General features: G+C 39.5%; 1 protein-coding gene across 1 annotated transcript in view; it reads right to left on the reverse strand.

Moving 5' to 3' along the window:
- LOC128706583 (intermembrane lipid transfer protein Vps13-like) overlaps positions 1-12,167 on the reverse strand; it is a 246,293-nt gene that overhangs the window by 224,517 nt on the left and 9,609 nt on the right. Inside the window, exons 2-3 of the mRNA XM_070090639.1 lie at positions 10,574-10,728; positions 8,326-8,437 (exon numbers count right to left, since the gene is read on the reverse strand). Coding sequence (XP_069946740.1) covers positions 8,326-8,437; positions 10,574-10,728 — 267 coding nt within the window. The remainder of the gene's footprint in view (positions 1-8,325; positions 8,438-10,573; positions 10,729-12,167) is intronic.

Consider the following 12,167-nt stretch of genomic DNA (forward strand, 5'->3'; position numbering starts at 1 on the left):
CCCTGCAACCACAAATAGGCGAGTACAAATAGGTGAGTACACACACACACACACACCCACCCTTGAAACTGGGCAACTACCCGAGGTATGGAAGACGGCAAATGTAGGCCCCATTTTTAAGAAAGGAGACAGAAACGAGGCACTACTACAGACCAGTGTCTATGATGTGCATAGTATGCAAAGTCGTGGAGAAGATTATCAGGAGGAGAGTGGTGGAGCACCTGAAACGAAACAAGATTATAAACAACAACCAGCACAGATTCATGGAAGGCAAATCCTGTGTCACAAACCTTCTGGAGGTTTATGACAAGGTAAAAGAAGTAAGACACGAGAGACAGGGGTAGGTTGATTGCATTTTCCTGGATTGCAGGAAGGCCTTCGACACAGTTCCTCACAAGAGATTAGTGCAGAAGTTGGAGGGTCAGGTGCGCATAACGGAAGGGCACTGCAATGGATCAGAGAATACCTGACAGGGAGGCAACAATGAATCATGGTAAGTGAAGAGGTATCACAGTGGGCACTTGTGACGAGCAGGGTACCACAGGGGTCAGTCCTAGGACCAGTGCTATTTTTGATGTATGTGAATGACATGATGGAAGTGATAGACTCTGAAATGTCCCTGTTTGCAGATGATGTGAAGTTAATGAGAAGGATTAAATTGGATGAGGATCAGGCAGGACTACAAAGAGACCTGGACAGGCTGGGCACGTGGTCCAGCAACTGGCTTCTCGAATTCAACCCTGCCAAATGCAAAGTCATGAAGATTGGGGAAGGGCAAAGAAGATGCAGACAGAGTATAGGCTAGGTGGACAAAGACTGCAAACCTCACTCAAGGAGAAAGATCTTGGGGTGATCATAACACCACGGCACACATCAACCAGATAACTGCTGCAGCATATAGGCGACTGTCAAACCTGAGAATAGTATTCCGATACTTTAGTAAGGAATCGTTCAAGACACTGTACACTGTGTACGTCAGGCCCATACTGCAGTATGCAGCACCAGTTTGGAACCCACACCTGGTCAAGCAAGTCAAGAAATTAGAGAAAGTACAAAGGTTTGCAACTAGGTTAGCTCCGGAGCTCAGGGGAATGTCCTACGAAGAAAGGTTGAGGGAAATTGGACTGACAAAACTGGAGGACAGGAGGGTCAGGGGAGACATGATAACGACATACAAGATATTGTGTGGAATAGACAAGGTGGACAGAGACAGGATGTTACAGAGAGGGGACACAGAACCAATTGCAAGCTGAAGACTCAGAATAGTCACAGGGGTGTTAGGAAGTACATACATACTTCTTCAGTCACACAGTTGTCAGGAAGTGGAATAGCCTAGCAAGTGATGTCGTGGAGGCAGGAACCATACATAGCTTTAAAACGAGGTATGACAAAGCTCAGGAAGTAGAGAGAGAAAGGACTTACTAGCGACCAGTGAAGAGGCAGGGCCAGGAGCCGAGAGTCTCGGCCCCTGCAACTACAATTAGGCGAGTGTACATGCACGCACGCGCACAGACAGGCAGGCAGGCAGGCAGGCAGGCAGGCAGGCAGACAGACAGACAGACAGACAGAGACAGACAGACACACACACACACACACACACACACATGTATGTCTGCTGTATGTCCAAGCCCCTTGCACACACAACCTCTTTTATCCCCTCCCTCCATCCCTTCCTAGGATGATCCCTACCCCACCTCCCCTCCATTAGATTTATACACCCTGCAAGTTAACCCATTCTGCTCCACCTCTCTAAATCACCAAACCACCTCAGGGTGTCCTGTAGCTTGATCGCTAGCATACACAGCTCACACACTGAGGTCCGGAGTTTGAATCCCCGGTATGGCTGGAAAACATCAGGACGTTTTTCCACAAGACCCCTGCTGTCCATGTTCACCCATCAGTATAAAATGGGTACTTGGGTGTTAGTTAACTGGTGTGGGTCATTCTTGTCATTCCATAACCGATCTTTGTTCTGACACTAATATTAGGTACTGAAATTGTACTCAGATTGTCAAAAACACATTGACAGGTGGACATTTACACTTGCCTTGGTCATTTACTATTGTCATGGAATATATACAAAGTATTTATAGGTCCCAGCAATGTTTTGGATACATGGGAGAATAGAAGAAGGAAGGAAGGAAGAAGGAAGGAGGAGGAGGAAGAAGGAAGAAATTCCCTTGAAGCAATGTGCAAGACAAGTGTTCAGTGATAAGCATCCCGGAGGGCAGTGATAAGATCAGATATGAGATGACATTTGATGGGCTCCAGCTAAGGTGCAGAGATAAGAGGAGATAAGCTATGACATTTGATGGGTGCCAGCGAGGGTGCAGAGATAAGGGATGACATTTGATGAGCTTGTATCTCTGATTATCTGTCTCTCTCTCTTATTTCTCTGTCTGCTTGTCTCTTTCCGTCTCTCTGCTTGTCTCTGTCTCAGAGAGCCACTGTGAACCAACAGGTCTTCTTATACATTATATCTACAAGCACAGTATAACACTTCAGATTTTTTAGGTTATCCTAGGTAATTTACAATATGTATAGTTCTATTTGTGTGTACCTGTGAGACAGAGACAGAAATAGACAGACAGATAGACAGACCCTAAACTTGGGGTTAACATCACTTTCCTCTTAAAAGGGGAGTGTTAATATGATATTACATCAGCGAGTTCTTGGTGTTTGCCACACTGTTTGCTCCAGCTGGCGCTCAATATAACTGGTGCTCCCACGAGGTACTAAGTGGTCCCATATGTTTTAATATAGTACACACCAAGCATTAAGACCCATTCTATGCTGACCAGGCATCTCAGGCCTATCATGCTAAATCTGGAGGCAGGAAAAATAAAAAGTATACAGTAGAGCCCCGCTTTACGGTGTTTCGCTTAACGGCGTTCCGCTAATATGGTCATTTCAAATTATGACCAAAACTCTCTATATGGCTCCCCCCACCTGACTTCCTAATACAGTCACTGTGCCCCAACTGGTTTGTTTACATTCTCTGTGAGATCCATAAGCACTAAGTCTCTCCATTATGTCTGGAAACTCCAAAATTTCAAGTGTTTTTAAAAGTTATTTCATATTTTATATATACTCTAATAATTATACTTATGTATACATGTACTTTAATAAACTTACACACTGTGCTGGTACATATTAATATCAGTAAGAGTGTCTCGGCGGCGGCGGCGGCGGCGGCGGCGGCGGCGGCGGCGGCGGCGGCGGCGGCGGCGGCGGCGGCGGTGGTGATGGTGATGATGATTAAATGTCGTATATTACGTTAATATACATATTTTCATTAATCCATCTATGATATTTTTTCAAAATTATATAATAAACACAATACATAACATATAAAGATGATAAATACACCCCACAGTAGAATAAATAAACATAAATACGAGATGTGGTAGCCAAACTTCTACGAGTGATGGCAAGAATAACTGTAGAAAATTATTCCTTTCGTATGCATGTAAGCAAGTTTATTCAGGTATACACAAATACAGTTACAGTATATAGATTATCATACATAACAACATATGTGTAGAGAACCTAGGATAACCCAAAAAAGTCAGACAGAGTGACTTATTTCCATTGCCTTCACTCAGAGCTTCACTTCTTCTAAAAATGGTGTTACATGAGAATGGGAGTGTTCTTCTTTATTTATTCTACCGTATTAATGTAGAGACAACCTGTACACAATGTAACTTGTACACAAACCAGACGTGTACACTTTGTTTGTTTATAAAGCTTGCGTTCGCCTGGTTTGCTTACATAACTCTGCACCTGTCCTCCCTCATGTACTCATTCTCTCTCTCTCTCATTTTCTCTCCTCTCTCTCTCTCTCTCGTATTCGTTTTATCTCGTTTACTCACCTCTGACCCTACATTAAGACTACAAATATTTTAAGGTAAGTAATGAGTGAACTGTACATGCATTTTATCACTCTGGGATGCTTAAATGCTATAGAATATTATGTGTAGGTGGGGTGGCCTGGTATGGTAGCCTCACTGGCTACCATACACACCACACTTGATTTCTTACAAAAAATACTACTTGTCTCAGCATAGATTAACCCTTAAACGGTCCAAACAGATCGACGTTCAAATTCGTAGTGCTATAAAAGTAGATCTACTTTTTTTTTACATATTTTCAAATATAACAAAAAAAAATAATGTAGATAAAAGTTTTTTTACACATTTTCAAATGTAAAACAAAAAAGATGTACATTTTTTTACATACTTTCAGAAGTTGAAAAAATGTATATATACGTTTGGACCGTTTAACCCTTTGAGGGTTTTCGTCGTACTAGTACGTCTTACGCGTAGGGGTTTTTGACGTACTAGTACTCATAAATTCTAGCGGCCTCAAATCTAGTGGGAGAAAGCTGGTAGGCCTTCATATGAAAGAATGGGTCTATGTGGTCAGTGTGCACAGTCTAAAAAAAATCCTGCAGCACACAGTGCATAATGAGAAAAAAAAAACTTTGACCATTTCTTGTTAATAAATCAGCGACTTTGCAGTGTATTTTCGTATGGTATTTATTGTTGTATTCTAGTTTTCTTGGTCTCATTTTATAGAATGGAAGACATATTACAGAAATAGAGATGATTTTGACTGGTTTTACAAAGAAAGGTGCCTTGAAATTGAGCTCAAAGTAGCAGAAATGTTCGATTTTTACCAAACTTCAAAAGTAAACAAATCGTGCCAAGCGTGCAATACACGTCAACTGGTGAGTCTAATATTCTTTCACAAGTGCACCAATATTATTTATACCATTTTTTACACTAATGCAGTAGTCTGCATAACAGTAAATCTTATATTTTTTGTGAAAATAAAAATTCAAAGTGGAAAGCAAAAGAATATAAGAGGGGCCTTGAGACGTGAATAATGACTAGAGGAAATGTCATTTTAGTGCCAGGAATGTCTTTCTTGTTTATTCTGGACCCTATTCCGAAATTGGCATCTTTTGAAATTTGTGTGAAATTGGCAAAATTGCTAAATTCTGACCACTGTACTGGATAGTTGAATTTCATAAATGAGTGGTTTCTTGCACCCATTCGATAGAAAAAATGGAGTTCTAGCGAAATATTCATGTTTTTTGTCGACTAGTACAGTGAAATTGGCCGAAAATGGGGCTCAAAGTGGGCAAAATCGCCGATGCGTAAACATCGCCGAGACCGCTAACTTTGCGAGAGCATAATTCCGTAAGTTTTCTATCAAATTTCAAACTTTTGGTGTCTTTATGATCGGGAAAAGATTCTCTATCTTTTCATAAGAAAAAATAATTTTTTTTTTTTTTTAAATTTGGCCGACCCTGAGAACGAGTTTCGGAGAGGGCCTGTCGACCCTCAAAGGGTTAAGGGTTAAGACTACAAATATTTTAAGGCAAGTAATGAGTGTACTATATGTGTATTTTACTTTTTTATTGTTTTTTAATGCCTAGTTTTATTGCTAACTTAATAAATGTTAGTGTAAATTTGTTACCTAGTATTTATATACATTTATAAGTGGAAAAAAGGGGTGTTCCACTTTACGGTGATTTCCGCTTCATGGCGGTAGCCTGGAACCTAACATGCCGTATAAGTGGGGCTCTACTGTATTTACGTTAGGGGCACTAGCGGCAAGAACGTATATATACATTTGGGCTGTTTATGGGTTAATCATGATACATTGTGTGGACCCTTCTGGCCTTATATTTTTTCAAATGCATGAATAGACTGTAGAAGACCCAAAGAGCTCTGCCAAGGTCAAAATTATTTGAAGGTATGAAAAATTGCGATACTGGTATGTTGGACACAGCCGTGGAGGCTAGTGGAGGGCATCACTGGTCTTGGCTCATCAGTTGGGGTGGCACTGAAAAGAACTAACCAAATTTCACCTAGTAATTTAAATTTATGATGCATAATGAACTTTTTTTAGTTGCACTTTTTAATACAATTAGGATAATTGTACAGTCTGACTGCACTCTAATTGGCAGTCTACATTGTATAATGTGATAAGATTTGCAGATATATAGACAATACATTCTTAGTTTCATTCCCTTTCTGCTTAGCAAGAAATGCTTCTCCAACACTATTCTATATTACTATGTTTTGAAGCATGAACAACATTTTGGGAAATAGTTTGATTAACCACTATATAAATTCACAAGTAATTAACACACTAGAGAACTGACTTTAGATGATGTTTAGGACAGTCATGGCCCAGAACAGTGTCTAAAGTTTCCTTTTCAAAGTGATGAGTATTTGTTAATTGTTTCAGCTGTGGTATTTAAGACTCCTAAATAAAGAATCACAGCCTGCCAATTATACTCCTTAACCCTTTTAGAGGCCATCACATAAAACTACACTACTGTTATCAGGGTCCCTGATGTAGATCTATGCTTAAATTCTAGCAGCTTTAAATTTAGCAATAGGCCTGGTAGGCCTACATATGAGAAAATGGGCCAGCATGGTCAGTGCATGCAGTATACAGAAATTGGATCCCTGCACTGCATTATGAAAATGCTATATCTAATACACCTTGTTCATCATGCCATGTGGATGTAAAGGCCTCACTCCCAGGCAAAATGAACAAGTTTTATTCCCCAGAGAATGCTCTTCCAGTGATAATTATGGAACCAACAATGAGTTCTTTGGGCTGAAATTGGCACACGGGGCACTGGAAGTATCATCAAATATCATCTTGTTTGAAGTTTGATCACTTACTAACACTTCCTGTTACAGAACAGATGAAATGGGCTCAGAAGAGATATGTCTGTGCACACACTAAGGTGTCAAGCAAAGTGCAGACATGCATGTTTTGTATGTAAAGATGTGTAAAACATTGCAGTGTTTGGAAAAGCTTTTGAAGGACAGACTGAAACCGCTCTATGAACACAATCAGTGCCTGTATATATATACCTGTGAATGTTTTTGTTGTTATGCAAACATGTATTGTAAACAATATACTGATGATACTATTGTGCACGGATATGGGTCTCAAGGGCCATGAAAGTTACTGGAAAATGTAGGAAATTAGAAACCCCCAGAAAAGGTATGAAATAATGAAGTAAAAGCATGGAGTGTACTGTAACAACCACCGACGTTGCAGTCAGTGGATCACTGAAATTAAATTTCATGTCTCTATCTCAGTAAGCATTGATGGGAACTATTTTGTTTTATTACCACCAGAAAAATTAACAATTATTTTTTTTATTTTGAGCATTGAGAGCAATTTTAATTGCAAGGGTCTCAACGGTGAAGGGTTAAAAACCAAAATGGGCCTCCCCCTCCCAAGAATTTTTCATTGATTATCTCCTAACTTTCAAATCTTAAAAGGATAAGCAGGAACATGCTAAATAATTCAGGCTTCATATAAAGGTAGTAAGTAACCTTCAGGTTTAATCCCTAATAGTCATTTTTCTGGGACGCATTTACCACACACTGATGCCATAGCTACAACTATGTTTAAACGGGCTACTTTACTTTCTAACTGTAGTACTGAAATTCATATACTTTTATTTTACAACCTCTCCTCCCAGCTTAAGCAAATTTCTTGATACTCTGTACATTAGGCTAGGTTAGACTGTCATGAGTGGGTGTGGGTGGGTGCGAGTTGAACCTGACTAGCTTGTGCTACTAGATCTGATGCTGTGCACCTTCCTTAAGTAGAAGTGACCTGACTAGGTGGGTCATTGGGCTAATCCGGGGGGGGGGGGGGGACAGACCTGCTTCGCATGGGTCAGTGGGCCTGCTGTGGTGTTCCTTCTTTCTTATGTTCTTATGAGTGGGTGTGGGTGGGTGTGAAATGGACCTGACTTGCTACTAGGTCAGACGCAGTGCTAATCCCTTAAGTGACGTGTCTGACCTCACTAGGTCAGGGCAATGGCTTAAGCAGGTGGGGAGAATTCGAGCTGCCTCGCACAGACCAGTAGACCTGTTGCAGTGTTCCTTATTTCTTAAGATGTTATGTTCTTATGAGTGCAAATATTCTATTAGTGGGATAGATCTGTGAAGGACTTGCCTAGTATGGGCCAAGAGGCCTTCTGCAGTGCTCCTCCTTTCTTATGTTCTTATGTTCAAAGTTTAATAATATGTAACACCATAATGCCAATAAATGCAAAAATACAGGAAATAAAAAACTTATAATGTGCAAACAGAAAATGGAGACCAACTTAGTGCACATTAAAATATGTACACAAATCAGATAATTACATTAACATTCCAATGTCACAGTCATACATTTGACATTCATAGCTAGTGATATAATAATGCCAATTAAAAGGATGGGTTGTATTTTACAACAAGTGTCCTTCCAACAAAAGTATCAAAATTAATTCCTGACCTGATCTAGAGTATGAACACTTGGTTTCCCGGATCCACAGGCCCAAAACATCTTGCGTGTCCCTCCTGAGTCACTCCAGGTAAACAGTTGCATGCTTTGAGGTTTCAGTCCCCTAAAATGAACACAGTTAATCTGGGTAGTGTATATACCCCTTTACTTAGCAGTCTTGTGTTAGTTTAAAAAAAAATTGTACTCATCTCTCAAAATGCAAGAAGCAAATAATTTAGAATTAAAACACAGCGAAACATCAGACAATTTTGCTTTTTTTCCAAAATCCCTGTGTGTTATTTACAAAAATAAAAAAGCAAAATTACTATTTTTAATCTTCACACTATATGATGAATTCCATTACCATTTCTAAAACCAGTTTTCCTTAACATAAAAAAAAAAATCTTTATTTTTCATAAGTAACCATGTTAGTTATTTTTTACATACAAGGTTGATACATGTGTAACATGCATCTTATTCATCGTGGTGATATTTTATGCCAATTGTGTAATTATACTCCAGTAGTTCCTTTATAATTGAATTTATTTTAATATATTGTTCTTTTTAAAAATATATATCAGGCATGAATGTTTTTGCCTACAATGCTAGTGCATTAATTAACAAAGAAAACACGTGTGAAAAGCAAGACACTGTATCATATCAAGTCTGGTAGAGACTGTAGTTTACATAAAATAAAGTTTATATAAAATAAAGTGAGACACTGTGCACAAATGGATACTGAAACACTATGTAAATGAATAAACAGGAGAATGGACAGACTTAAAGTGCAGTCCTGACAGGTAGCAGATCCAGCACAATACCACTAAGCTAGGAGACTTAGAATAGGAAGGTTTCAAAAACTGCACCTTCAGTAACAAGTAGACTATATGGCCTTGAGGGGTATGAAAATAGATGCCAGTAAACTCTCAAGTCACATGATCATAGCTTGCATTTTCAATATTCTGCCATTTAAATTTACTTTTATGTTTCCAATAGTACTGATCCAGGAAGGAATTAGATACACACAATACCATTATGGAGTATCCCTCCATCCCTTGGTCAAGGCTAAAGTTTTTTTGTGGGAGATGCCTAGCATCAGCACTTGGTGTACAACTAATCACTCTATCGGGACATATATGATAGTCTATATTATTTTCATCCATATAACCTTTCATCTCTGGATATCAATCATGGGACCCAAAAAGAATAAAAGTGATATTGAAGGTCCCAAGAAGACAATTGGGAGAGAAATTCTTACAATTACTAAAAAAACTGTGGTCAGAGCAGAGATGGTGGCGAATGTTATGACCGGTAGGTTTACTCACAGTTTGTGTAACATATAATTACATTGTGATTACACATTCATGTACTTAAACAGTTATTTACCTATGCTAGTTGCATTTATAGAGGTAAGTGTTGAATATGTCAAAGACTGTCAATGAAGTGTGAAAAAATAGAGAGAAAATTGTGTCGAGTTTATCTACTCACTTCTGTAGCACCAAGGACAAGGAGCAAGGAAAGATAAGCTGAAATTCATTCTTGTTACTGTTTATCTTGTTTCAAACAAGAATGTATGCAATGAAACTACTGTACAATGCTCTAGTATGTGATGTGGTTTTGAGGGTCATTCATTCACAAGCTTTGCACTTTCTATGAAACTAATATGCTGTCTCCACTTAATTAGTTCTATTATACTGAAAAAGGCACTGGTTGATGAAAGCTCTTCAAAATAAAGTTATCCAGGTGCTGAATGTGTCTAATTCATCAATTTCTATTTTGCTTATGCCAATATGCAAAAACTCAAACTAAATCAACAACCAGCTTAACTAAAGCCTTAGAAATGGAGGTCTGATTAACGCAACCCATTTTTCTTCTATACATTTTTCATTCCATAAACTGCAGAAACAATTGGCAGTGCAGATTTCAGGAACATATCCTGTGTGAATTATGACTGTCTTCTGTATTATGAAAGCCTCTGGGGCTGTGGGAAGGGCCAGTTGGGTCACAGCTGGTGGCCACTGACATAAACTTGTCACAAAAAAGTGCCTTCTGAAACCTTCCTATTGTAAGCCTCATAGATCAGTGGTACAACACTGCACCTACTACCTGTCAGGACCACAGCTTGACTCCCCATATATTCTTCTCTTTATTCACCAAGTCATTCATTACAACTCATCTTGAGTTCACTATACGATAATGTCTGGTGTAGAAAGGGAAAAATACCCCCTTTCTCCCCAGAAAAAATTAAGTGTAAACTTGCATTTTACTGCTTTCATATCCCTCTTGCCAGAAAGAAACAGTAGTGTTGGTCAATTGATTGATGATCAAAGCTGTGGCAGTCCCCTGGAAAAACTGATCCAACTTTACCACCACTCCACCTTCGGCTACACTCACTTCTCCCAGAATGCCACCATACTGAAAAAGAAATTTTCTTTTCATTTACCAGTAATTTGAAATATCCTCATTACCAGTGTATATGAACATTCATAGTCCAGAATCCTTTGGGGCCGGAGGGTTCTGAATCTACAATCCATCTGATCTACAGTAAATGATTGAAAATTCTAATATAAAGTACATCATTTTACCTAAAAGTTATGAATTTCAATGAAAAGTTTGAGATATGAAACATGTACATTCAAATAAGTGATGAAAATGTATATACAGTGGACCCCCAACTTACAATATTAATCCGTTCCTGAGAGCACACTGTAAGATGAAATTATCCTAAGTTGAATTAATTTTCCCAATAAGAAATAATGGAAATCAAATTAATCCGTTCAAGACACCCAAAAGTATGAAATTTTTTTTTTTTACCACACGAAATATACATTTTCCTACATACAAAAAGAAGGATACATGCACTAGTGTACTGAATGAAGAACGACACTTACCTTTACTGAAGCTGTAGTGATGAGTGATGAGACACTGTTCTGGGAGTGCCTTTTCCTCCTGAGTAATGTAGGTCCTGTTTGGCATTTTCTTCCAGAACAGGCCTTATCACACTGTGTATGCCACTACAGTTCTTAAATCTCTCAAACCAACCCTTGCTGGCCATAAATTCACCAATATGAGCACTAGTTCCAGGCATTTTTAACTGTTCACCTGGGTGTTAGTTGACTGGTGTGGGTCACATCCTGGGGGACAAGATTAAGGACCCCAATGGAAATAAGTTAGACATACCTCGATGACACACTGACTTTCTTGGGTTATCCTGGGTGGCTAACCCTCTAGGGCTAACTGTTTCTCAGTATTCTCGATAAGCCACACCAATAACAGTCTCTCCACATCTTCGAGTAGTACAGCTGACCGTGGTGCAGCAGCAGCAGCTGACGGTGCTACAGCAGCAGCAGCAGCAGCTGATCGTGGTGCAGCAGAAGCTGACTGTGGTGCAGCAGCAGCTGATCGTGGTGCAGCAGTAGCTGACCGTGGTGCAGCAGCAGCAGCTGACGGTGCTACAGCAGCAGCTGACCATGATACAGCAGCAGTTGACCGTGGTACGATAGTATTTCGACAATATTTCTCACCCTTTTTACCACAGGGTTAGCACTAGAAGCTTTCTTTGGGCCCATGGTGGCTTATTTAGCAGTTGCAAGCACTAATTATTATTATTATAATCAAAAAGAAGTGCTAAACCACAAGGGCTATACAGCGCTGCAGTGCAAGAAGGGAGTGAGGGTATCAGGTGGCAAAAGGGAGAGGGATGATTAGTAGGTTACAGAGAACAGTGGGGCAGTGGATGGTGCAGGGGTAGAGGGTAGCAAGGGATTGAGGTAGAAAGGACTAAGGGGAATGCGAAATGTATCATCATCAGAGTTTGTGGAGTAAGTCAGCTGTTGTCAAGAAGTCAATGAAAG

Source organism: Cherax quadricarinatus, chromosome 3 (genome assembly GCF_038502225.1).
Source record: "Cherax quadricarinatus isolate ZL_2023a chromosome 3, ASM3850222v1, whole genome shotgun sequence".
NCBI classification, from domain to species: Eukaryota; Metazoa; Arthropoda; class Malacostraca; order Decapoda; family Parastacidae; genus Cherax; species Cherax quadricarinatus.